General features: G+C 46.8%; 2 protein-coding genes and 1 pseudogene across 2 annotated transcripts; all 3 read left to right on the top strand.

Moving 5' to 3' along the window:
* The first annotated feature begins 5,485 nt into the window (after positions 1–5,485).
* LOC139838613 (G-type lectin S-receptor-like serine/threonine-protein kinase At2g19130) lies at positions 5,486–7,891 on the top strand (annotated as a pseudogene).
* A 3,271-nt stretch (positions 7,892–11,162) lies between these two features.
* Positions 11,163–18,271, top strand: LOC139838612 (G-type lectin S-receptor-like serine/threonine-protein kinase At2g19130). Its single transcript, XM_071828563.1, has 4 exons — positions 11,163–11,406; positions 13,658–13,659; positions 14,166–14,196; positions 15,910–18,271. The coding sequence occupies exons 1-4, from the start codon at positions 11,244–11,246 to the stop codon at positions 18,126–18,128; spliced, it is 2,415 nt and encodes an 804-aa protein (XP_071684664.1). The 5' UTR covers positions 11,163–11,243; the 3' UTR covers positions 18,129–18,271.
* A 470-nt stretch (positions 18,272–18,741) lies between these two features.
* On the top strand, positions 18,742–19,848 carry LOC127340187 (G-type lectin S-receptor-like serine/threonine-protein kinase At2g19130). Its single transcript, XM_051365961.2, has one exon. The coding sequence runs from the start codon at positions 18,742–18,744 to the stop codon at positions 19,693–19,695; it is 954 nt and encodes a 317-aa protein (XP_051221921.1). The 3' UTR covers positions 19,696–19,848.
* Positions 19,849–25,132: the final 5,284 nt, after the last annotated feature.

Here is a 25,132-nt window from a genome sequence, read left to right as displayed (position 1 = left end):
GCAACCTGCACCAAGGAATGCATCAATATGATGTAAAGAGTGGCCGCCCAGGCTTGTGGTACTTTTGTTTTTTGCTGCAGAAAAGCTTACTTCCACAAGACAGTCAATCAAATAGCCATCATGTTTGGGTTTACATACTTTTGAATTGTTTCTGGGAAATCAGTTGATGATCCTGGTCCGCTGAGAGAAAAAACCGGTTTACCAACATATGTATATACAGGCAAGAAAAGCAGTCAAGCAAAACGCCTAGGACTCTTGAACATGTGTAGAGAGATCAAGTCAGAACAGACAGCCATCCATTTTGATCGAACTTGGTTTAGTTCATGGAAAGTCCATTGAAGGGGGGCTGGCTTATGGCACCATTCAACAGAGCTACTATATGCTCGGCCAGCTCATCTATCATACAACTTCCTAACAGTATCGTTGCACTTTTTATGCCACTAGCACAGTGGTCCTCGCAAATGCGAGGGCGTCGTCTTTAAAGTACACATTTGGTGTTATCCTTCTTTCTACAAAATATTTACATCCACGCTATGATTTAGAAAATAATATGGCTCTTTAGTCAAGGCCTTAAGGGCACATTAAATAAGTGAGATGTTGAAATGTTTTTTTATTGACACGGCATGATTAATTATCTATGTTTTTTTATCTATGTTTTTTTTATTAATTTAAGCACCTTTAAATACAACCATCGCCTGTCGGCTGGGTGGTTTCAGCGTTTAAATGTGTCAGGTAACTTTACATTTCGCTTCGTTCCGCTATTCCTCAGCCTTTCTTGTATCTATATAACAGCTTGTGTTTTCCACGTTGGTTCTCAACTATTGGATAGCAATGTTGAGAAAGGGGACACCCGTCTTCCCTGCACTCCTTCCCGCTCTCTTCGTCGTCATAGGCTTGGCTGCTCTGCAAGCAGCGGTGTTACACGTCGGTGCCGCCGATACGCTCACCGTCGACCGGCCTTTGTCCGGCAGCCACACGCCACTGGTCTCCAGGCGTGGGATCACTACGGGAGAGCACAGATGTGCCGACGGCCGCCGTGTGTGCCGACGGCCAAATATCGGGGCCGTCGGCACAGAAGCATCCGGACCGCGGCGACAAAGATGGCCGTCGGCGTTAAAATGGCCGTCGGCACAAGCCGGTTGTGCCGACGGTCACCGTCGGCACAGTTCTAGCCGTCGGCACAGGACCAGTCTGGCCGTCGGCACAACATTTTTTTTCTTTTTTTTTACTACAGACCTGTGCCGACGGTTATACCGTCGGCATAGCTTTTTTCTATTTCTGCACGACAGTCTTCAAAAAATCATAACTAAATCATTCTAATTGAGAAAATTAAGTATAATATATCAAATTTTGCAGAAAAACAAGATCTAGCATAGAAAAATATAAAAAATGGAATATTTCAAATACCTAAACAAATATTTTTAGAAATGAGCTATAATTTTCGAGGTTTCATGGCTTTCACACACGCCAAAAATGAAAAAATTGTCGCTTGTGGGTCGGATTAGAAATCCGCGTCCGGGGACTTGCTTCCCATCCTAGTGTCTACACACGTGCCAAATATGATCTCGTTTCGGCAAACTATGCCATGCCGAGGCCATTTCCCACCTCAATTCCCTAAAATCCATAGAACTCCGGACGTGATAGCCCTTTTCGTGAAGGGTTTTTCAAAATAATTGTCGTATCCCAGTTTTAACAAACGGAATAGTTACTATGACATATAAAATGACGTCACGCGGCTCCGTGGGATTTTTGGACTTCGTTCAAATTGTCATCTGGCCAAAACAGTACCCGGGACATGCGGTATCGCCGTACCGGGCGTGCGGGTGCACCCATTCACGAACAAATTAAACGGACAAAAATTAGCACATATAATGATGCGTCGTAGAACTTAAAACAATTTTCCGGAATTTCTGGAGCGACGGATAGTTCACCCCTAGTTCAAATCTGGTCAGTTTCCAGCGGATTCGACGGGACACCGCCGGAGGCCGCATGGGTTCCCAAAATGCTAACGAGTCCACATGTCTTGTGATAGGTGGTGCGTAGGTGGTCTACTATCATCGCACGGAGGTTTCATGTCATACTAAAATATGCCCCATGTAGCTGCTTCACAAATAAAAACCGTTTGGGCACGCTAAAAATGAAAAGATGGTCGTCCGTAGGTCGGATTAGAAATCCGCGTCCGGGGTCTTGCTTCCCATCCTAGGGCCCACACACGTGCCAAATATGATCTCATTTCGGCAAACTATGCCATACCGAGGCCGTTTCCCACCTCATTTCACATGAAATCCATAGAACTCCGGACGTGATAGCCCTTTTCATGAAGGGTTTTTTAAAATAATTTCCGTATCCCAATTTTGACAAACGGAATAGTTACTATGACATATAAAATGACGCCACCCGGCTCCGTGGGATTTTTTTTGACTTCGTTCAAAAAGCCATCTGGCCAAAATAGGGCCCCCGGGACATGCGGTATCGCCGTACCGGGTGTGCGGGTGCACCCATTCGGGAACAAACTAAACGGACAAAAATTAGCACATATAATGATGCGTCGTTGAACTAAAAACAATTTTTCCGGAATTTCTGGAGCGACGGATAGTTGACCCCTAGTTCAAATCCGGTCAGTTTCCAGCGGATACGGCGGGACACCACCGGAAGCCGCATGGGTTCCCAAAAAGCTAACGCGTGCACATGTCATCTGATAGGTGGTGCGTAGGTGGTCTACTATCATCGCACGGAGGTTTCACTTCATATTAAAATGCGTCCCATGTAGCTGCTTCACAAATTAAAACCGTTTGGGCACGCTAAAAATGAAAAGATGGCCGATCGTGGATCGGATTTGAAATGCGCGTCCGGGGTCCTACTTCCCATCCTAGGGCCCACACATGTGCCAAATATGACCTTGTTTCGGCAAACCATGCCATGCCGAGGCCGTTTCCCACCTCATTTTTGATAAAGTCAGTCAAATTTAAACTAGAGGTACTTGATCTAATGCTCATGATTTTTGGGTAAGTTAACTTTGTAGGTTCAAAAGATGATATGGATGTCATATTTGTATTCCTCTCATTTTTCTGATCAATTTAGACATATTATTTGCCAAATTCGCATTTACTGATATTAATTATTCCTTATTAAATAAAAAACAAAAAATAAAATCATTTAATTGTTTTTCAAATTATATATTATTATTATTTTTATATATTCATTGTTGTTTACTTAAATAATTGTTTAGAATTTAAAAATATAGAGGTGTGACATCACGGTCAAAGGGTTAATATGATAGATATGGTAATATTAACATCAAGGTGTCATTTCTCTCAGGGAAGCTCATCCAAAGAGAACCAAGAAGTTAAGCGTGTTGGGGCGGGAGTAGTGTGAGGATGGGTGACCAACTGGGAAGTTTGACCATAAGTGCAATTTAACCTAAGATTAAATGGATTAAGTGTGATTGTGAAAGATTAACAAGTAAAAAAGTAGAAGAAGAAAAGTGAAAAAAAATTAATTTTTTTTCAAAAATTTTTTGAATATTTTTTCAAAAATAAATTTGAAAATTTTGAAATACTATGCCGACGGTTTTACCGTCGGCACAACAATCTATGCCGACGGCCAGTCTGTGCCGACGGCCAGTCTGTGCCGACGGCCAGTCTGTGCCGACGGTGATCGGGCAGTCCCCGACCAGAACTATGCCGACGACGCTATGCCGACGGTCACCGTCGGCACAGCCTGTGTCGACGGCCTTCTAGGCTGTGCCGACGGCTGGCGGCCGTCGGCATACTCCATCTCTCCCGTAGTGGATGTTCGCGCTGGGATTTTTCCAGCCAGGTACGTACAACCAACACATGCATGTACTCCTCTTTCTTCATCTCTTTGCTTTGTCTACCCTGTGACCCATTTCATGCATGTAAAAACTAGAGGCTTTTTACGGTAGGGACTAGCTAATATCCACCGTCCAGCCTATGAAATCCAATGGTCCATCTTGATCAATACTTGTTAATCAAATGAGTAGTATTTTTTCACAAAAGAGCAGATTTGGCATAAAAGACAAACATTCATCTAATATAGGAAACCTCCACATATTAGTTTCATTAGATTGACAATTCCTTATAATACTTCCTTTATTTTATTTCTTAGACTAATTTTGTGGACAAAGAATTCCTGCATGTGGCTCACAAAATTGGATCAACACTTCATGAATTCTAGAGAAACAAAATGTTACATGTGGTGTCGATCCCACTACATTCATTAAAAAAAGTAGACTTGTTTTGTATGTCAAAATGCAGTAGCAAAAGTCATGCAACAATGGTCACATATATAAAGAAATGAGAGTAGGACGGGTTTAATTTCTTGATAAGCATGTAAAATGGGCTGGATTCTCGGTCCTACACTTGTTGTTCTTGAGTATTTTGGACCACTACCGCCAGAATTTCTTAACATTTTGGTACAAAGCTCCCCACCCCCCTCCCCCCCCCTCCCCCCCCCCCCCCGCTTGCACTAAGCTCCGCCACTACTGCTTACACACTTCAAATGCAGTACCGTCTTAGACCATCTCTAGTCGCGTTTCCCAAAACGTTTTCCAAAGGCTAGCCGCAACTAAAAATCGCGCCGCGAGTGGAAGGCTAGCCGTGTCAGCGACACACAGGTTTGGACGCGGGGTTTTAAGCCATCCCTACCTTTGGTCAGGCGGTGTAATGACCCCACAACTTTCACAGCGAGCCGCACAGTTTTCTCACGCATAATGAAGCGTCTCGTCGCGCATGGCCACGTGGCCCTGCACGCCGACGTTATTGCGCCCTACCGGCCCTGCCTGCCGCTTCGCTTGTTGCCTCTATATAAAAGGAAAACCGCTTTCTCGGCGATGCCACACCATTCACGACCACCTAAAACCCTGGATCACGCCCACCTCGCAGCCATGTCTAGCCACCGGAAAAGGTGTTTGTCTCTGTATTGTAAACCGGCCCAGATAGGACTATGGGACCATGCCTATTATACGAGGGCCGGGAGGTTCCAATAGAGAGGGAGCTAAGTTCTATCCCACGAGACAATTGTTTTAACCCTATTGGTCTTATGGACTAGTAAATTGTACCGTAAAAGAACCCAACAACTACGTACCCAGCTAACTTAATTAGCTCTTTTACTCTTTTGATTGATGAACACGGACATAACATGCTTGGTGCTTCCCTCCGTCCCGAAAAAAAATCTATCTAAATTAGGATGTATAGTTTAGACGTATCTAAATTTAGATAAATCTACGACATTAATTCTTTTCGCTTCTTGTGGTGGAGGTTATTTTATCTTTTCTCAAACTTCTAACTGAGTTTGTAGATATGAGAAAAGGAAAATTTTGGCCTTTCTTCGGTGGCGTCCCTTGCAAATTACAATGGTTTCAAAAATTCAATGGTCGGCATTTTCAGTTTAGAGATAAGATATTCTCTACCCAGTTAGAAATTAAGGCATGCTAAATAAAAATAAATAAATAAATAAACTGAAGCTCCCAACAAAAGAATTTCACTACCTCCATCACGCCTTCACATTTCCTTATGATGTGCAACAGGTAACACAGGGCGTTGGTACATCGGCATATGGTACAACCAATTACCGGACCAAGTTTCTATCTGGGACGCAAATAGGGACTCTCCGGTCTCTAGTCCAGAGTCGTCACGCCTAACCATAGCATCTGATGGTAATATGGTCCTCCTCGATCATTCAGGGTCGGTGGTCTGGTCTACCAACCTGACGGCCATCCGCTCTTCGACAGTTGGTATCATCCTTGAAACTGGCAACCTTGTCCTAGCAGACGCATCCAACACCTCCAACATCCTGTGGCAAAGCTTTGACCACTGCGGCAACACGTGGCTCCCTGGTGGCAAGCTCGGCCGGGGCAAGCTCAGTGGCGGGTGCACACGTCTAGTCTCCTGGAAGACTTCCACCGACCCAGCACTAGGGTTGTTCTCCATTATACTGGACCCAAACGGTACGAGCCAGTTCTTCCTCATGTGGAATAGTACCCAGCAGTACCAGACCAGCGGAAACTGGACTGGCCACAGTTTTGCTGGCATGCCCGAGATGAATCCCAACAATGGCTTCCCCAACTCGATGTACACATTCGACTACATCGACGGTGCAAATGGGAGCTATGCCGTGTATGGTGTCAAGGACGGCGGGCTCATCACGAGATTTGTCATGGACGTGACAGGGGTTATTAATGTCATCAGGTGGTCGGTGAGCGCCAAGGATTGGATGGTAACCTTGTCGAAGCCCCATACACAGTGCGATGTGTACTCGTTGTGTGGGTCTTTCAGTGTCTGCACCGAGAATGCATTCTCATCTTGCAGTTGCCTTCGTGGTTTTAGTGAGCAATACCAGGGCCAGTGGTCAAAGGGCGATCATACTCAAGGATGCAGAAGAAATGTTGCCCTTCAGGGCAACACCAACGGATCACGGAGTGATAAGTTCTACACTATGGTTGATGTGGAATTACCTAGCAATGCACAAAACATCGTCGCAGCAAGTAGTAATCAGAAATGTGAGCTTGCGTGTCTAAGCAACCGTGACTGCACTGCTTATTCGTTTAATGGCAGCTGCTCACTTTGGTACAAGGACCTTATCAACCTACAAGATTTGAGCAGTGCTTCTACTGGTACTAAAGGTGTTTCCATTCAAATTCGTTTGGCTGCATCCGAGTTCTCTAATAAAAAGAACGCAAAGAAACTGGCCATTATAATCACCATTGCTACTATCGGTGTTACACTAATAGTTGTTGCTTCAGTTTTCCTGGCGAGGAAGAGGTTTAAGGAGGTGGCCCATGTCGACGGCTCACTGATTGCATTCAGATACCGGGATGTGCAAGCTCTGACCAAAAACTTCTCCAATAAGCTCGGAGGAGGCGCCTTTGGTTCGGTGTTCAAAGGGTTACTACCTGAAGGAACCTTGGTGGCTGTGAAGAAGCTGGAAGGATTTCGTCAAGGGGAGAAGCAGTTCCGTGCAGAGGTGAGCACACTTGGCACCATTCGCCATGTCAACCTAATTCGACTGCTCGGTTTTTGTTCAGAGAGAACGCGCAAGCTACTCATCTACGAGTACATGCCAAACACCTCACTGGACAGATACCTCTTCGGAAGCAGCCATCAACCGGTGCTAAGCTGGAGTACCAGGTACCAGATCGTGCTGGGAGTAGCAAGAGGATTACACTATCTCCATGAGAAATGCAGGGACTGCATCGTCCACTGTGACATCAAACCTGAAAACATACTGCTGAGCGATACCTTTGTGCCTAAAGTTGCAGACTTCGGGCTCGCAAAACTCATGGGCCACGACTTCAGCCGTGTGCTGACGACGGTAAGAGGATCCATTGGATACCTTGCACCTGAGTGGATAGCCGGCACGGCCATCACGACCAAGGCAGATGTTTATAGCTACGGCATGATGTTGTTCGAGATCATCTCGGGCAGGAGGAACACGATAAAGCGGCAGGATGGCACGGTGGATTTTTTCCCGTAACTGAAGGAGAGCTGGAAGGACTGGTGGATGCCTTGCTGGACTGCGATGTGGACCCAGCCGAGGTGGAGAGGGCCTGCAGAGTCGCGTGCTGGTGCATCCAGGACGACGAGGGCGCTACGCCGTCCATGGCAACGATCGTTCAGGCTCTTGAGGGGCTGGTTGAGGTCAACGTGCCGCCGGTGCCGAGATCGCTCAAACTCCTGGCAGACCAGACAACTAACGTGGAGTTCTACTCGAAGCTACAATCCGAATGAGCTTTGCTTCACGTGTCCAATGAGAATTACACCTATGTAAGCAACTAAGCATATGTTATGTTAAACTATCTACTTCACTGTACCGTAAAATTTGAAGTCCAAGAGGCGCTGCAGTCGTCATCAATAAATTCACTATCGAGTTAGTAATTCTCTTGCGGTGTTGTTATGTTTTCTGTGATGGAATTCTCCAGTGTATATATTCTAGTCTTCCAGACTCCAGTGTATCATCAAATGCATCCGGCCGGGTTACGCCACATTACCTCCATTACCAATGGATCGCTCTGCTGCCGCCGACCACCGAAATAGCCGCCGGAAATAACCACGAGGACACCTCTTTTTCTCTAATTATCTCTCCATGCTCCGGTAATACAAAGAACAGACGAAAAGAGCAAAGAAAGTGCGACAGAAAGATAAACGGAACACTAAATATTTCAGACTCAACAGTACAGACTAGCGCATGCAGAGATAATGGCCGGGTTGCAAACACAGAAATCAGTCAACCATGTCAAAATACTCTCATGGTCCAATTTCATGGTGTAGTAAATAATCTGGCTGAATCCTCTCTGAGTGAGTCCAAGAAGATCAGGTTAGTGAAAGATAGTATGTATCTCTTATGCAGAGCCGAAGTCCCGACCCTAACCCCTCCCCTACCGTGGTGCTCCCCAGGTGCCGCCGGGGGGGCGATCTCCCTCCCTCCGCGCCCCTCCCTCTGTTTCTCTCCCTCCGCCGCTGCCGTCGGCGCTGGCTACGGCGGCGGCGGGCCCGGCGCCAAAGTGCCCCCGGGGGGGGGGGGGGGGGGGGGGGGTTGTTGGAGGTGGCGGCTGGGGCGGCAACCTCCGGCTGTGTGCTCCGCGTCTAGGGCGGCATCCCTGGATTTGCGGCGGCGGCTCCTCCTCCACGGCCTCCGACAATGGATGGTGGTGGCGGCGACTGTTGGATCTTGGGTCCGCCAAGATCCATCACCGGCTTCTGCTGGCGGCGCGAGGAAGGGGGCGGCGATGTGCGGGGCGAGGAAGGTGTGGTTGCCGCTTCCGCCTTCCACCAAATTCTCCTTCGTCATCGTTGGTCCGGATGGCGGCGTTGGGGCCTGTTCGTCTGCTTCGGGTTTGAAGGTGGTGGTCCTAGGGTTCTTCTTCTCCGAAGATGAAGACCTACCGGATGCTGATCCTTTTCATCTAGCCGGAGTGTTGAGTTCCGGAAGGCTCCGCTGACGAATGGTACCGTGCATCTTTTGCATGTGGTTTGCTGGATCGGGTGGTATTCGATCGCGCGCACCCATGCTTTTATTCCTGACCGTTTGATTTTGGAGGAGCGACGTGAAGCTCTTTTTCTGTGTTGACATCAAGTGACTATGGATCCATGATGAAAGTCGGAAGAAGAGAATATCATGAAGGCCGGATGGGAGGACTAGCTAAGGGAGGTTCAAGTCTCCGCGCTGTTGAGGGACTTGTTTGGTGTTTCGGGCTTCACATAAGTGGTATGAAAGTGGGGGCGACAGCACATGTGAAATCCAGAGTCCTAACTTTCAGGGTGAAAACCCAAGGTCTGGCCTTAACTGATTGTGCCTGCAATGATTTTGTTGGAGGCATTGTTTTGAGAGTGAAAACCTAAGATCTTTTGATCGGGCGACGACGGTGTTAGAGCATTGTTCCCTTTTTGGAGGTGTCGCTTTTGGAGAGTCCGTATTTTAGGTGTTGTCTTGGTGGTGGATGTATTGCTGTTGTTAGGCCCGAGCTACTGTAGCGGGACTTTTGTTTCTTAGTTTTCTTTCCTGTTTTTTTGGCTGTGTGCATCCGTACTGCCATTAGGATGGTGCGTGCTTTTATCTAAAAAAAATAAGATCAGGTTAGTCGCTGACGGTCATAGAGCAATCATCACGTCAAGGTACTAACAGGAATCATTGTGACGCGGTCTCGAGGCCCTGTGTCCCAATCCGGGGCCTTCTTGGCCCGTGGTTGGGCAAAGCGTGCATGCTTGTTTGTGCTTTCGGGTATGCGTGGTTCGCCGTTTGGCTTCATGTTTAAGGGTTTTGGGTCTGGTTTACCTCATAAACTAGATCGTAGTCCTTTTATAGCTTAATACAATGACGCACAGCTCGGATTCTCGAAAAAAAGGTAAGTTTCAGGAAGACGCTCAGGGTTTCGGACGCAAATCACTTGACAAAATACGATAACAAACTGATTATATTTCGGTTTACATGGTACTATCACCAGGAACAGAAAAGTAATGCAACGCTTGCACGCGATGGAAACCAAGATAATCAAAAACTTAAGCTTCCATGTCCAAAACCAGTTTATCTATGAATTGGAGAATGGTGGAGACAGCGTGACAAAACATTGAACAAAATGCTTGAAGCAGGTATTGTCAGTGCACTGCTAGCAGAATTTTTCTACTTTGGGTGCAGATATCTTTTTTTTTCTTTACCTAAGGGTGCACATATCTCCTCATATTTACTGATAATCGAGAAAAAATTTGTATGCTACCCAGCGAAGTATAAATCAAGAGTAATTGAAAAAGAAATAAAAGTAACTTTGTTGGATGGTAATGCCTTACGCAGCTATGAGCATGCAAGCAACACCAAGTAATTGTAAGCCTTTGGCTATTGATCTCATGGCAAGAAAGGTAATGGTCAATGTAGTTCACTCTCAGATATAAAGGGTACCAGGAACAAAAGGATATTCTTCAGCAACCTGCACCAAGGAATGCATCAATATGATGTAAAGAGTGGCCGCCCAGGCTTGTGGTACTTTTGTTTTTTGCTGCAGAAAAGCTTACTTCCACAAGACAGTCAATCAAATAGCCATCATGTTTGGGTTTACATACTTTTGAATTGTTTCTGGGAAATCAGTTGATGATCCTGGTCCGCTGAGAGAAAAAACCGGTTTACCAACATATGTATATACAGGCAAGAAAAGCAGTCAAGCAAAACGCCTAGGACTCTTGAACATGTGTAGAGAGATCAAGTCAGAACAGACAGCCATCCATTTTGATCGAACTTGGTTTAGTTCATGGAAAGTCCATTGAAGGGGGGCTGGCTTATGGCACCATTCAACAGAGCTACTATATGCTCGGCCAGCTCATCTATCATACAACTTCCTAACAGTATCGTTGCACTTTTTATGCCACTAGCACAGTGGTCCTCGCAAATGCGAGGGCGTCGTCTTTAAAGTACACATTTGGTGTTACCCTTCTTTCTACAAAATATTTACATCCACGCTATGATTTAGAAAATAATATGGCTCTTTAGTCAAGGCCTTAAGGGCACATTAAATAAGTGAGATGTTGAAATGTTTTTTTATTGACACGGCATGATTAATTATCTATGGCTTCTTTTAAGCACCTTTAAATACAATCATCGCCTGTCGGCTGGGTGGTTTCAGCGTTTAAATGTGTCAGGTAACTTTACATTTCGCTTCGTTCCGCTATTCCTCAACCTTTCTTGTATCTATATAACAGCTTGTGTTTTCCACGTTGGTTCTCAACTATTGGATAGCAATGTCGAGAAAGGGGACACCCGTCTTCCCTGCACTCCTTCCCGCTCTCTTCGTCGTCATAGGCTTGGCTGCTCTGCAAGCAGCGGTGTTACACGCCGGTGCCGCCGATACGCTCACCGTCGACCGGCCTTTGTCCGGCAGCCACACGCCACTGGTCTCCAGGCGTGGGATCACTACGGGAGAGCACAGATGTGCCGATGGCCGCCGTGTGTGCCGACGGCCAAATATCGGGGCCGTCGGCACAGAAGCATCCGGACCGCGGCGACAAAGATGGCCGTCGGCGTTAAAATGGCCGTCGGCACAAGCCGGTTGTGCCGACGGTCACCGTCGGCACAGGTCTAGCCGTCGCACAGACTGGACCGTGGCCGTCGGCACAACATTTTTTTTCTTTTTTTTTACTACAGACTTGTGCCGACGGTTATACCGTCGGCATAGCTTTTTTCTATTTCTGCACGACAGTCTTCAAAAAAGCATAACTAAATCATTCTAATTGAGAAAAATAAGTATAATATATCAAATTTTGCAGAAAAACAAGATCTATCATAGAAAAGTATAAAAAATGGAATATTTTAAATACCTAAACAAATATTTTTAGAAATGAGCTATAATTTTCGAGGTTTCATGGCTTTCACACACGCCAAAAATGAAAAAATTGTCGCTCGTGGGTCGGATTAGAAATCCGCGTCCGGGGACTTGCTTCCCATCCTAGGGTCCACACACGTGCCAAATATGATCTCGTTTCGGCAAACTATGCCATGCCGAGGCCATTTCCCACCTCAATTCCCTAAAATCCATAGAACTCCGGACGTGATAGCCCTTTTCGTGTTGGGTTTTTCAAAATAATTGTCGTATCCCAGTTTTAACAAACGGAATAGTTACTATGACATATAAAATGACGTCACGCGGCTCCGTGGGATTTTTGGACTTCGTTCAAATTGTCATCTAGCCAAAACAGTACCCGGGACATGCGGTATCGCCGTACCGGGCGTGCGGGTGCACCCATTCACGAACAAACTAAACGGACAAAAATTAGCACATATAATGATGCGTCGTAGAACTTAAAATAATTTTTCCGGAATTTCGGGAGCGACGGATAGTTCACCCCTAGTTCAAATCTGGTCAGTTTCCAGCGGATTCGAAGGAACACCGCCGGAGGCCGCATGGGTTCCCAAAATGCTAACGAGTCCACATGTCTTGTGATAGGTGGTGCGTAGGTGGTCTACTATCATCGCACGGAGGTTTCATGTCATACTAAAATACGCCCCATGTAGCTGCTTCACAAATAAAAACCGTTTGGGCATGCTAAAAATGAAAAGATGGTCGTCCGTAGGTCGGATTAGAAATCCGCGTCCGGGGTCTTGCTTCTCATCCTAGGGCCCACATACGTGCTAAATATGATCTCGTTTCGGCAAACTATGCCATACCGAGGCCGTTTCCCACCTCATTTCACATGAAATCCATAGAACTCCGGACGTGATAGCCCTTTTCATGAAGGGTTTTTAAAAATAATTTCTGTATCCCAGTTTTGACAAACGGAATAGTTACTATGACATATAAAATGACGCCACCCGGCTCCGTGGGATTTTTTTTGACTTCGTTCAAAAAGCCATCTGGCCAAAATAGGGCCCCCGGGACATGCGGTATCGCCGTACCGGGTGTGCGGGTGCACCCATTCGGGAACAAACTAAACGGACAAAAAGGCACATATAATGATGCGTCGTTGAACTAAAAACAATTTTTCCGGAATTTCTGGAGCGACGGATAGTTGACCCCTAGTTCAAATCCGGTCAGTTTCCAGCGGATACGGCGGGACCCCACCGGAAGCCGCATGGGTTCCCAAAAAGCTAACACGTGCACATGTCATCTAATAGGTGGTGCGTAGGTGGTCTACTATCATCGCACGGAGGTTTCACTTCATACTAAAATGCGTCCCATGTAGCTGCTTCACAAATAAAAACCGTTTGGGCACGCTAAAAATGAAAAGATGGCCGATCGTGGATCGGATTTGAAATGCGCGTCCGGGGTCCTACTTCCCATCCTAGGGCCCACACACGTGCCAAATATGACCTTGTTTCGGCAAACCATGCCATGCCGAGGCCGTTTCCCACCTCATTTTCGATAAAGTCAGTCAAATTTAAACTAGAGGTACTTGATCTAATGCTCATGATTTTTGGGTAAGTTAACTTTGTAGGTTCAAAAGATGATATGGATGTCATATTTGTATTCCTCTCATTTTTCTGATCAATTTAGACATATTATTTGCCAAATTCGCATTTACTGATATTAATTATTCCTTATTAAATAAAAAATAAAAAATAAAATCATTTAATTGTTTTTCAAATTATATATTATTATTATTTTTATATATTCATTGTTGTTTACTTAAATAATTGTTTAGAATTTAAAAATATAGAGGTGTGACATCACGGTCAAAGGGTTAATATGATAGATATGGTAATATTAACATCAAGGTGTCATTTCTTTCAGGGAAGCTCATCCAAAGAGAACCAAGAAGTTAAGCGTGCTGGGACGGGAGTAGTGTGAGGATGGGTGACCAACTGGGAAGTTTGACCATAAGTGCAATTTAACCTAAGATTAAGTGTATTAAGTGTGATTGTGAAAGATTAACAAGTAAAAAAGTAGAAGAAGAAAAGTGAAAAAAAATTAATTTTTTTTCAAATTTTTTTTGAATATTTTTTCGAAAATAAATTTGAAAATTTTGAAATACTATGCCGACGGTTTTACCGTCGGCACAACAATCTATGCCGATGGCCGGTCTGTGCCGACGGTGATCGGGCAGTCCCCGACCAGAACTATGCCGACGACGCTATGCCAACGGTCACCGTCGGCACAGCCTGTGCCGACGGCCTTCTAGGCTGTGCCGACGGCTGGCGGCCGTCGGCATACTCCATCTCTCCCGTAGTGGATGTTCGCGCTGGGATTTTTCCAGCCAGGTACGTACAACCAACACATGCATGTACTCCTCTTTCTTCATCTCTTTGCTTTGTCTACCCTGTGACCCATTTCATGCATGTAAAAACTAGAGGCTTTTTACGGTAGGGACTAGCTAATATCCACCGTCCAGCCTATGAAATCCAATGGTCCATCTTGATCAATACTTGTTAATCAAATGAGTAGTATTTTTTCACAAAAGAGCAGATTTGGAATAAAAGACAAACATTCATCTAATATAGGAAACCTCCACATATTAGTTTCATTAGATTGACAATTCCTTATAATACTTCCTTTATTTTATTTCTTAGACTAATTTTGTGGACAAAGAATTCCTGCATGTGGCTCACAAAATTGGATCAACACTTCATGAATTCTAGAGAAACAAAATGTTACATGTGGTGTCGATCCCACTACATTCATTAAAAAAAGTAGACTTGTTTTGTATGTCAAAATGCAGTAGCAAAAGTCATGCAACAATGGTCACATATATAAAGAAATGAGAGTAGGACGGGTTTAATTTCTTGATAAGCATGTAAAATGGGCTGGATTCTCGGTCCTACACTTGTTGTTCTTGAGTATTTTGGACCACTACCGCCAGAATTTCTTCACATTTTGGTACAAAGCTCCCCACCCCCCCTCCCCCCCGCTTGCACTAAGCTCCGCCACTACTGCTTACACACTTCAAATGCAGTACCGTCTTAGACCATCTCTAGTCGCGTTCCCCAAAACGTTTTCCAAAGGCTAGCCGCAACTAAAAATCGCGCCGCGAGTGGAAGGCTAGCCGTGTCAGCGACACACAGGTTTGGACGCGGGGTTTTAAGCCATCCCTACCTTTGGTCAGGCGGTGTAATGACCCCACAACTTTCACAGCGAGCCGCACAGTTTTCTCAGGCATAATGAAGCGTCTCGTCGCGCATGGCCACGTGGCCCTGCACGCCGACGTTATTGCGCCCTACCGGCCCTGCCTGCCGCTTCGCTTGTTGCCTCTATATAAAAGGAAAACCGCTTTCTCGGCGATGCCACACCATTCACGACCACCTAAAACCCTGGATCACGCCCACCTCGCAGCCATGTCTAGCCACCGGAAAAGGTGTTTGTCTCTGTATTGTAAACCGGCCCAGATAGGACTATGGGACCATGCCTATTATACGAGGGCCGGGAGGTTCCAATAGAGAGGGAGCTAAGTTCTATCCCACGAGACAATTGTTTTAACCCTATTGGTCTTATGGACTAGTAAATTGTACCGTAAAAGAACCCAACAACTACGTACCCAGCTACCTTAATTAGCTCTTTTACTCTTTTGATTGATGAACACGGACATAACATGCTTGGTGCTTCCCTCCGTCCCGAAAAAAAATCTCTCTAAATTAGGATGTATAGTTTAGACGTATCTAAATTTAGATAAATCTACGACATTAATTCTTTTCGCTTCTTGTGGTGGAGGTTATTTTATCTTTTCTCAAACTTCTAACTGAGTTTGTAGATATGAGAAAAGGAAAATTTTGGCCTTTCTTCGGTGGCGTCCCTTGCAAATTACAATGGTTTCAAAAATTCAATGGTCGGCATTTTCAGTTTAGAGATAAGATATTCTCTACCCAGTTAGAAATTAAGGCATGCTAAATAAAAATAAATAAATAAATAAACTGAAGCTCCCAACAAAAGAATTTCACTACCTCCATCACGCCTTCACATTTCCTTATGATGTGCAACAGGTAACACAGGGCGTTGGTACATCGGCATATGGTACAACCAATTACCGGACCAAGTTTCTATCTGGGACGCAAATAGGGACTCTCCGGTCTCTAGTCCAGAGTCGTCACGCCTAACCATAGCATCTGATGGTAATATGGTCCTCCTCGATCATTCAGGGTCGGTGGTCTGGTCTACCAACCTGACGGCCATCCGCTCTTCGACAGTTGGTATCATCCTTGAAACTGGCAACCTTGTCCTAGCAGACGCATCCAACACCTCCAACATCCTGTGGCAAAGCTTTGACCACTGCGGCAACACGTGGCTCCCTGGTGGCAAGCTCGGCCGGGGCAAGCTCAGTGGCGGGTGCACACGTCTAGTCTCCTGGAAGACTTCCACCGACCCAGCACTAGGGTTGTTCTCCATTATACTGGACCCAAACGGTACGAGCCAGTTCTTCCTCATGTGGAATAGTACCCAGCAGTACCAGACCAGCGGAAACTGGACTGGCCACAGTTTTGCTGGCATGCCCGAGATGAATCCCAACAATGGCTTCCCCAACTCGATGTACACATTCGACTACATCGACGGTGCAAATGGGAGCTATGCCGTGTATGGTGTCAAGGACGGCGGGCTCATCACGAGATTTGTCATGGACGTGACAGGGGTTATTAATGTCATCAGGTGGTCGGTGAGCGCCAAGGATTGGATGGTAACCTTGTCGAAGCCCCATACACAGTGCGATGTGTACTCGTTGTGTGGGTCTTTCAGTGTCTGCACCGAGAATGCATTCTCATCTTGCAGTTGCCTTCGTGGTTTTAGTGAGCAATACCAGGGCCAGTGGTCAAAGGGCGATCATACTCAAGGATGCAGAAGAAATGTTGCCCTTCAGGGCAACACCAACGGATCACGGAGTGATAAGTTCTACACTATGGTTGATGTGGAATTACCTAGCAATGCACAAAACATCGTCGCAGCAAGTAGTAATCAGAAATGTGAGCTTGCGTGTCTAAGCAACCGTGACTGCACTGCTTATTCGTTTAATGGCAGCTGCTCACTTTGGTACAAGGACCTTATCAACCTACAAGATTTGAGCAGTGCTTCTACTGGTACTAAAGGTGTTTCCATTCAAATTCGTTTGGCTGCATCCGAGTTCTCTAATAAAAAGAACGCAAAGAAACTGGCCATTATAATCACCATTGCTACTATCGGTGTTACACTAATAGTTGTTGCTTCAGTTTTCCTGGCGAGGAAGAGGTTTAAGGAGGTGGCCCATGTCGACGGCTCACTGATTGCATTCAGATACCGGGATGTGCAAGCTCTGACCAAAAACTTCTCCAATAAGCTCGGAGGAGGCGCCTTTGGTTCGGTGTTCAAAGGGTTACTACCTGAAGGAACCTTGGTGGCTGTGAAGAAGCTGGAAGGATTTCGTCAAGGGGAGAAGCAGTTCCGTGCAGAGGTGAGCACACTTGGCACCATTCGCCATGTCAACCTAATTCGACTGCTCGGTTTTTGTTCAGAGAGAACGCGCAAGCTACTCATCTACGAGTACATGCCAAACACCTCACTGGACAGATACCTCTTCGGAAGCAGCCATCAACCGGTGCTAAGCTGGAGTACCAGGTACCAGATCGTGCTGGGAGTAGCAAGAGGATTACACTATCTCCATGAGAAATGCAGGGACTGCATCGTCCACTGTGACATCAAACCTGAAAACATACTGCTGAGCGATACCTTTGTGCCTAAAGTTGCAGACTTCGGGCTCGCAAAACTCATGGGCCACGACTTCAGCCGTGTGCTGACGACGGTAAGAGGATCCATTGGATACCTTGCACCTGAGTGGATAGCCGGCACGGCCATCACGACCAAGGCAGATGTTTATAGCTACGGCATGATGTTGTTCGAGATCATCTCGGGCAGGAGGAACACGATAAAGCGGCAGGATGGCACGGTGGATTTTTTCCCGTTGCTGGCCGCGATGAAGGTAACTGAAGGAGAGCTGGAAGGACTGGTGGATGCCTTGCTGGACTGCGATGTGGACCCGGCCGAGGTGGAGAGGGCCTGCAGAGTCGCGTGCTGGTGCATCCAGGACGACGAGGGCGCTAGGCCGTCCATGGCAACGATCGTTCAGGCTCTTGAGGGGCTGGTTGAGGTCAACGTGCCGCCGGTGCCGAGATCGCTCAAACTCCTGGCAGACCAGACAACTAACGTGGAGTTCTACTCGAAGCTACAATCCGAATGAGCTTTGCTTCACGTGTCCAATGAGAATTACACCTATGTAAGCAACTAAGCATATGTTATGTTAAACTATCTACTTCACTGTACCGTAAAATTTGAAGTCCAAGAGGCGCTGCAGTCGTCATCAATAAATTCACTATCGAGTTAGTAATTCTCTTGCGGTGTTGTTATGTTTTCTGTGATGGAATTCTCCAGTGTATATATTCTAGTCTTCCAGACTCCAGTGTATCATCAAATGCATCCGGCCGGGTTACGCCACATTACCTCCATTACCAATGGATCGCTCTGCTGCCGCCGACCACCGAAATAGCCGCCGGAAATAACCACGAGGACACCTCTTTTTCTCTAATTATCTCTCCATGCTCCGGTAATACAAAGAACAGACGAAAAGAGCAAAGAAAGTGCGACAGAAAGATAAACGGAACACTAAATATTTCAGACTCAACAGTACAGACTAGCGCATGCAGAGATAATGGCCGGGTTGCAAACACAGAAATCAGTCAACCATGTCAAAATACTCTCATGGTCCAATTTCATGGTGTAGTAAATAATCTGGCTGAATCCTCTCTGAGTGAGTCCAAGAAGATCAGGTTAGTGAAAGATAGTATGTATCTCTTATGCAGAGTCGAAGTCCCGACCCTAACCCCTCCCCTCCCGTGGTGCTCCCCAGGTGCCGCCGGGGGGGCGCCTTTGGTTCGGTGTTCAAAGGGCTACTACCTGAAGGAACCTTGGTGGCTGTGAAGAAGCTGGAGGGATTTCGTCAAGGGGAGAAGCAGTTCCGTGCGGAGGTGAGCACACTTGGCACCATTCGCCATGTCAACCTAATTCGACTGCTCGGTTTTTGTTCAGAGAGAACGCGCAAGCTACTCATCTACGAGTACATGCCAAACACCTCACTGGACAGATACCTGTCCGGGAGTAGCAATCAACTGGTGCTAAGCTGGAGTACCAGGTACCAGATCGCACTGGGAGTAGCAAGAAGATTACACTATCTCCATGAGAGATGCAGGGACTGCATCATCCACTGTGACATCAAACCTGAAAACATACTGTTGAGCGACACCTTTGTGCCTAAAGTTGCAGATTTCGGGCTCGCAAAACTCATGGGCCACGACTTCAGCCGTGTCCTGACAACGATGAGAGGAACCGTTGGATACCTGGCGCCAGAGTGGATAGCAGGCACGGCCATCACGACCAAGGCAGATGTTTATAGCTACGGTATGATGTTGTTTGAGATTGTCTCTGGCAGGAGGAATGCGATAAAGCGCCAGGACGGCACGCTGGATTTTTTCCCGTTGCTGGCCGCGACGAAGGTAACTGAAGGAGAGCTGGAAGGACTTGTGAATACCTTGCTGGACTGCAACGTGAACCCAGCCGAGGTGGAGAGAGCATGCAAGGTCGCGTGTTGGTGCGTCCAGGACGACGAGGGCGCTAGGCCGTCCATGGCGACGGTCGTGCAGGCTCTTGAGGGGCTGGTTGAGGTCAACGTCCCGCCGGTGCCGAGATCGCTCAAACTTCTGATGGACCAGACGACTTACGTGGAGTTCTATTCGAAGCTACCATCGGAATGAGCTTTGCTTCGCTTGTCCAAACCACGTTAGCGGTGAATTCTACCTATGTAAGCAACTAAGCATATGTTATGTTAGACTATCTACTACACTGTACCGTAAAATTTGAAGTATGAGGTGCTGCAATCGTCATCAATAAATTCAGTATCTAGCTAGTTATTTCTCTCCCGGTGTTGTTATGTTTTCCTTGACAGAATTCTCCGGTGTATATATTCTAGTCTTCCAGACTCCAGTGCATCATCGAATGCATCCGGGTTACGCCACTTTACCACCTCCATTATGAATGGATCACCGTGCTGCCACCGACCACCGAAATTGTTGCCGGCGAGAGATAACCACCAGGACACGGTTTTTTTTTGTACAACTCTCTCTTCATGTTCTGTTAATGCAACGGAAGTGCGAGAGAAAGATAATCCGAACACTAAAAAGTTCAGGCTGAACACTACAAACTAGCGCATGCAGAATATTGGCCGGGTTTCAGACACTGAAATCAGATATTCAACTGGGCGCGGAAAATAAAATTGTCAACTGCGTCAAAGTACACACATGATCGATTTGATGGTGTAGTAAATAATATGCCTAAAACCTCTCTAACTGAGTCCAAGAATATCACTATATCAGGTTAGTCGCCAGCGGTCAAATAGGAGGGTGTGCTCCGATGTCCTTCTCCTCAGTTCCACGGTTTCAAGAAGTTGAAGCTGCTCCAACTTTTTTCTTACAAATACGTGAAGTTGGCTCCGTGGTACAGAAAAATGCAGAGCGGCTATTTATTTACGTCCTATTCCCACCGATAAGTGATTGAAACTTTACGTACGTATTATCTTCCTCCTCTCTCCTCTCACGTGCACGTTTCCCAACACCCAGACTTTTCCCCAATTTAACTTCAACGCAGCACAATTCACGTCTACGACCACCGAATCGAGGTTGCCGCCGAATGAATCGACGTACCTTTAGCGGCCGTTGAGTGGTTGTTGTTGTTGTTGGAGACATGCTTCAGGAGGGGCACATGGTGAGGGTGGTGGGCAGCGGAATGTTCCCCTGTAGCAGTGCGGCGAGACGATCTTGAGCACGCGGAGCTCCTGCTCCTCCTTCTCCAGCTGTTGTTTCTCCTCGCTCAGCGTCTTGAATTCGCAGTCCACCTCCATCTGCTTCAGCTTCGTCCTGGATGAGGCGGCTACCACAAGCTCCTAGCAGCTGCAGCGAGCTACAACTCGATTTGTGCGGCGGTGAGAACGGATTGGATAAGTTCCTCTCCGTGAATGGTACGTCGATTTGTTCGTCCGTGGCCTCGATTCCATGGTGGCAGACGTGAATCGCGATGCAGTAAAGTTAAATCGGGTAAAAAGGCTGGACGTTGGAAAACGTGCCTGGGAGAGGAGGAAGATAAGACATGCGTAAAATTTCGGTCACTTATCGGTAGCAACGGAACGTAAATAAACAACCGCTCCATTTTTTTCTGTACCGTGGAAGCAACGCTGCGTATTTGTAGCAAAAAAGCAGAAAAACAATCTTGCCAACTTCTCGGAACATGCAAACAACACCAAGTACTTGCTAGCCTTTGGCGATTGATCTCATGGCAAGTACATTGACTGTTACCTTCCTCGCCAACTTCTCGGAACCGCGGAGATGAGGGGGAGGACACCGAAGTAATCGTTGTCATATAGAGCAAGCATCACGTCAAGATACTGATGGCCCGCTGCTGCCTTGACCTGCACGCACGCGCAGCTCCATGATTCCCGCGCCACATCGCTCCAACCGCCGCTCCTTCTTTCAGTCACATCTCTCGCGCGCGTGCCGTGCTGTACTCTGCACGCGTCAACCGAGCCGCTCGCTCCCTCTCTCACCAGCCGCGCACATCCTCGATTCCCTCGCCATGCGCTGCTCGCTACCCCCCGCTCCCTCTCTCTGGATCTTCAGCTCATGGACAGGTATGACTGGGCCCATGCCGATCATACCGGAAGATCTTCATGTTTTTTTTTCTGGTTCGTCATTCTAGTAGGTTGGGCCAGTATAACCGGGCCCAGAGCTGGTTATACCCACCAGCTATTTTTCCTGGGCGTTTTTCTACTCCAACAGCTAGTTTTGCTATATAAGACAACCCCAATTTTGTGCAAACTTACCTTTTGCCATTCTGTTGGATCTAGATCCATTTTCAAAGGTCTCAAGAACTCTATTGCAATTCCCCACGTCAAATCCTTGATTCCAGGAGATTAGTCCAATGATTTTGAGAGTTGATCTGTGCATCTCGAAGATCTCTTCATCCTCTCTCTTTCAACCACACATATTTCGATTTGAACCATCGTACCAAGTTTCCCTCTCCGATTTTATTACTCTTGGAGGTTGAGGACTCCTAGGCGGTAGCGGTCACCGGGAGCGATCAACTTGTGATTGAGCCAAAAAGTTTGTACGGGATCGAAGGCCTCCCTAAGGTCTTCACATAGTGGAAAGGGATCCTACTTCGTGGAAGGAGCTCACGGAGAAGAAGGTGACCCTTCGTGGCGTTCGGTGTCCTTCATGGTAACCGCACCTCACTAACGATGACTGCTTCCACTCAAGGAAGTGAACATCGGGGTACATCATCGTCTCCGTGTGCTTCGGTTATTTCTTTCCACTTATTTAATTTGTGATAGCCTTTAAGCGTGAAGTTCTAGATATTTGTATTTTCACATATAGGTTGCTCCACTTAGTTTGGAATAGTCCACTTTGTTTATCCGCATAGCCTAAAATTGCAAAAAAAAAGTCAAAGAAAATTGTGTAGAGTGCCCGAGTGCCTTCCGGATACTGAAGCGTAGGACTACATCATCGTGCTCCAGATGCAGGTGCACGCCATGGCCAAGCGCAAGCGGCAGGTAAACCATGTTGTCTGCATGGGATCTCCGTCTATCGCTCCCGCCACCGCCATGGCGGGCAAGAGCAAGCCATGAACAAAAAAGTAGGGGAAGAAACTAGCATCGAAGAAGCCGGCCAAGAAGGGTTGTTTGGCGGCTCTGACTGTGGAAAGTGTGAAGACCACACCAAGAGCTCCTGCCACCGGCAACGAGACCGCTCGCGAGGTGTTCAACCGCGATCCCCCAAGGTAATTTTACAACTCTTGATCAGTTTTAGTGTTACCATCGATTGCATACTAAGAATTGACATTTGTAGGGCTAATGGGACCGTCCCTCCAATGTCATTCGTGAGCACGCTCAACGACGCGTTCATCGAGCTAGACAACATGCCGCTCGGAGACGATTATGACGAGAACATTCAGGACTACAAGCACGGCGAGCTTGGTGCGGGCAGCGTCCCTAACGACGAGAGCGTGGAGACGCCAAGCTAAGAAGATGTTGCGGTGTTGATCGATGGCGCTGTGCCGCCGAAGGCGAAAATGATGAGAACTACCAACTACAGCGAGATCGAGGACATGGATTTGATCAAGGCTCGAGATTCATTTTCCCTCGATGTCGTGACCGGCACCGATCAAACCCAGAAGAGCTATTAGCAAAGGATCGAAGACAATTTCTTTCAAAACATGGTGCGCCTCACATCGACACCACCACGCTCTCACTACTAGGAAAACCCTTATAGGCAGAGCTTAGTTTTGTGGCGCACCACTGAAAATGCGCCACAGAATGTTATTTTGTGGCGCACCATGCTAGGTGCGCCACAGAAATAGCTTAATTTTGTGGCGCACTCCTGAACATTGCGCCACAGAAATTGTATGGGGCCCACATCCTGCCACCACCAATTATTAGTGTAGGTATTTCTGTGGCGCACATGGCGTGCTGTGCCACTGAAATAACTCTTTCTGTGGCGCACGTGCTTCGGTGGGCGCCACAGAAGTAGTTGATTCTGTGGCGCACTTGCTCGGGTGCGCCACAGAATTAAGGTAACTTATATCATCTCGCCCGTGCCCTCCCCCGCCTGTTCACCTCTCCCCTCTCCCCTCTCCCCTTCCCTCTCCCCTCTCCCCTCTCCCCTCTCCTCCGCTCTGCCGCGCGCCGCCATGGTCGTCGCCATCGCCGTCGCTGCCGCCTTCCTCCGCGAGGGCCGCATGCCGCCACGGTCCTCCCATCCCCGCCACCTGCAGCACAAGCTGCCGCTACGGCGAGGAGGGGCCGCCGCGAGGAGGGGCCGCCGTCGCGTGAAGGTGGAGGAGCCGTCGCGTGAAGGTGGAGGAGCCGCCGCGTCCTCCTCCTCCTCCACCGCTGCCATCGTCGTCAACCTCCTCCTCCACCCCTGTTGTCGGTGAACTCTCTCCCCTCCCCTCCCCTCCCTCTTCCTCTCCCGCGCGAGCACAAAGTGCTCGACGAAATGCTCTGGATGCATTGCTGTTGGATGCATTGCTGCTCTTGCTCTGGATGCATTGCTGCTGTTGCTCTGGATGCATTGCCCCTAATCGTTTTGCTTCATATGGTGTTCATATGAACACCAACTACTAGCAGTGACATGCTATATTGGTTCTATATATATCTGCTCCAAAGGTTCCATTTGGAGCCTGGATTGCTAGTGGTTAGTATATTGTTATGCTACTAATCCTTGTTGTTGCCTGTCTTAAGCAATAGAAATTTTCTATGCCTCTCTGTACTTGCTTACCATTAACTGGTGAGCTAGTGATGCTTATTGGAGTGTTCTATATCAGTGACACTTCTATGCTGCTACTACATATTGGTGTTGGTTATTGTCAACTTATATCATTTGCTATGCCTGTGTGGCTTATTGGATCATATGTACCTGTTGTTTGTGGAGGTTTACTGCCACTTGTTATTGATGAACCATGTGATGGTAATGATTCAATTTAATTCAATGATGTTAATTTGATTTCCATCCTTTGTTGGAAATAAATCCATGTCTGAACCTGTACAAGGTAATGAAGACTTGCTCACTTGGTATTGCTTGCTAGTTGGACATTTGGTTGGTTTTGATGCTACTGGTTCATTTAAATGCATGAAATGCTACTATGGTATGCTACTGTGGTATCCTTGTGAAGAAAATGATGGATTCTTGTGAGCTTATGGTATGCTACTATGCTACTGTGGTATCCTTGTGAAGATTTACTTGATGGATTCTTGTGAGCTTATGGTATGCTACTATGCTTATAATGCTCTGATTAGTGGGGATGCTTACTGGATCATGTGCATATAGTTCATATAGTTCCCTAAAAAGAAAGAATGCTCCCTGGCCAGATGCTTGATGTCTTGGCTCAGCCAATGATGCAAAGGCTGAGGCAAAACTTGGATAAGAACAGATACTAAAATGTGTGATTTAAATGGAATGCTTATGATGGTATACTAAAATAGAGATATTCACATTAGGGAATCATGTAAATGAATGCCACTGTGGTATCCTTTTCTTGTTGGCTTTGATGAAAATAGAGATATCCACAGTAGGGGATCATGTAAATGAATGCCACTGTGGTATCCTTTGAAGAAAAAGGACTGTTTCTGATGGTTTTAAAAGG

This window comes from Lolium perenne, chromosome 3 (genome assembly GCF_019359855.2).
Source record: "Lolium perenne isolate Kyuss_39 chromosome 3, Kyuss_2.0, whole genome shotgun sequence".
Lineage (NCBI taxonomy): Eukaryota > Viridiplantae > Streptophyta > Magnoliopsida > Poales > Poaceae > Lolium > Lolium perenne.
Note: the sequence above shows the minus strand (reverse complement) of the source record. Positions and strands in the feature narration are given on the sequence as shown.

Bases quoted from the DNA above. Each gene is read 5' to 3' on its own strand.
- LOC139838612 (XM_071828563.1), top strand. From the start codon at position 11,244: ATGTCGAGAAAGGGGACACCCGTCTTCCCTGCACTCCTTCCCGCTCTC. The intron at 14,197-15,909 runs GTACGTACAACC...GATGTGCAACAG, and splicing joins GCTGGGATTTTTCCAGCCAG to GTAACACAGGGCGTTGGTAC.
- LOC127340187 (XM_051365961.2), top strand. From the start codon at position 18,742: ATGCAGAGTCGAAGTCCCGACCCTAACCCCTCCCCTCCCGTGGTGCTC.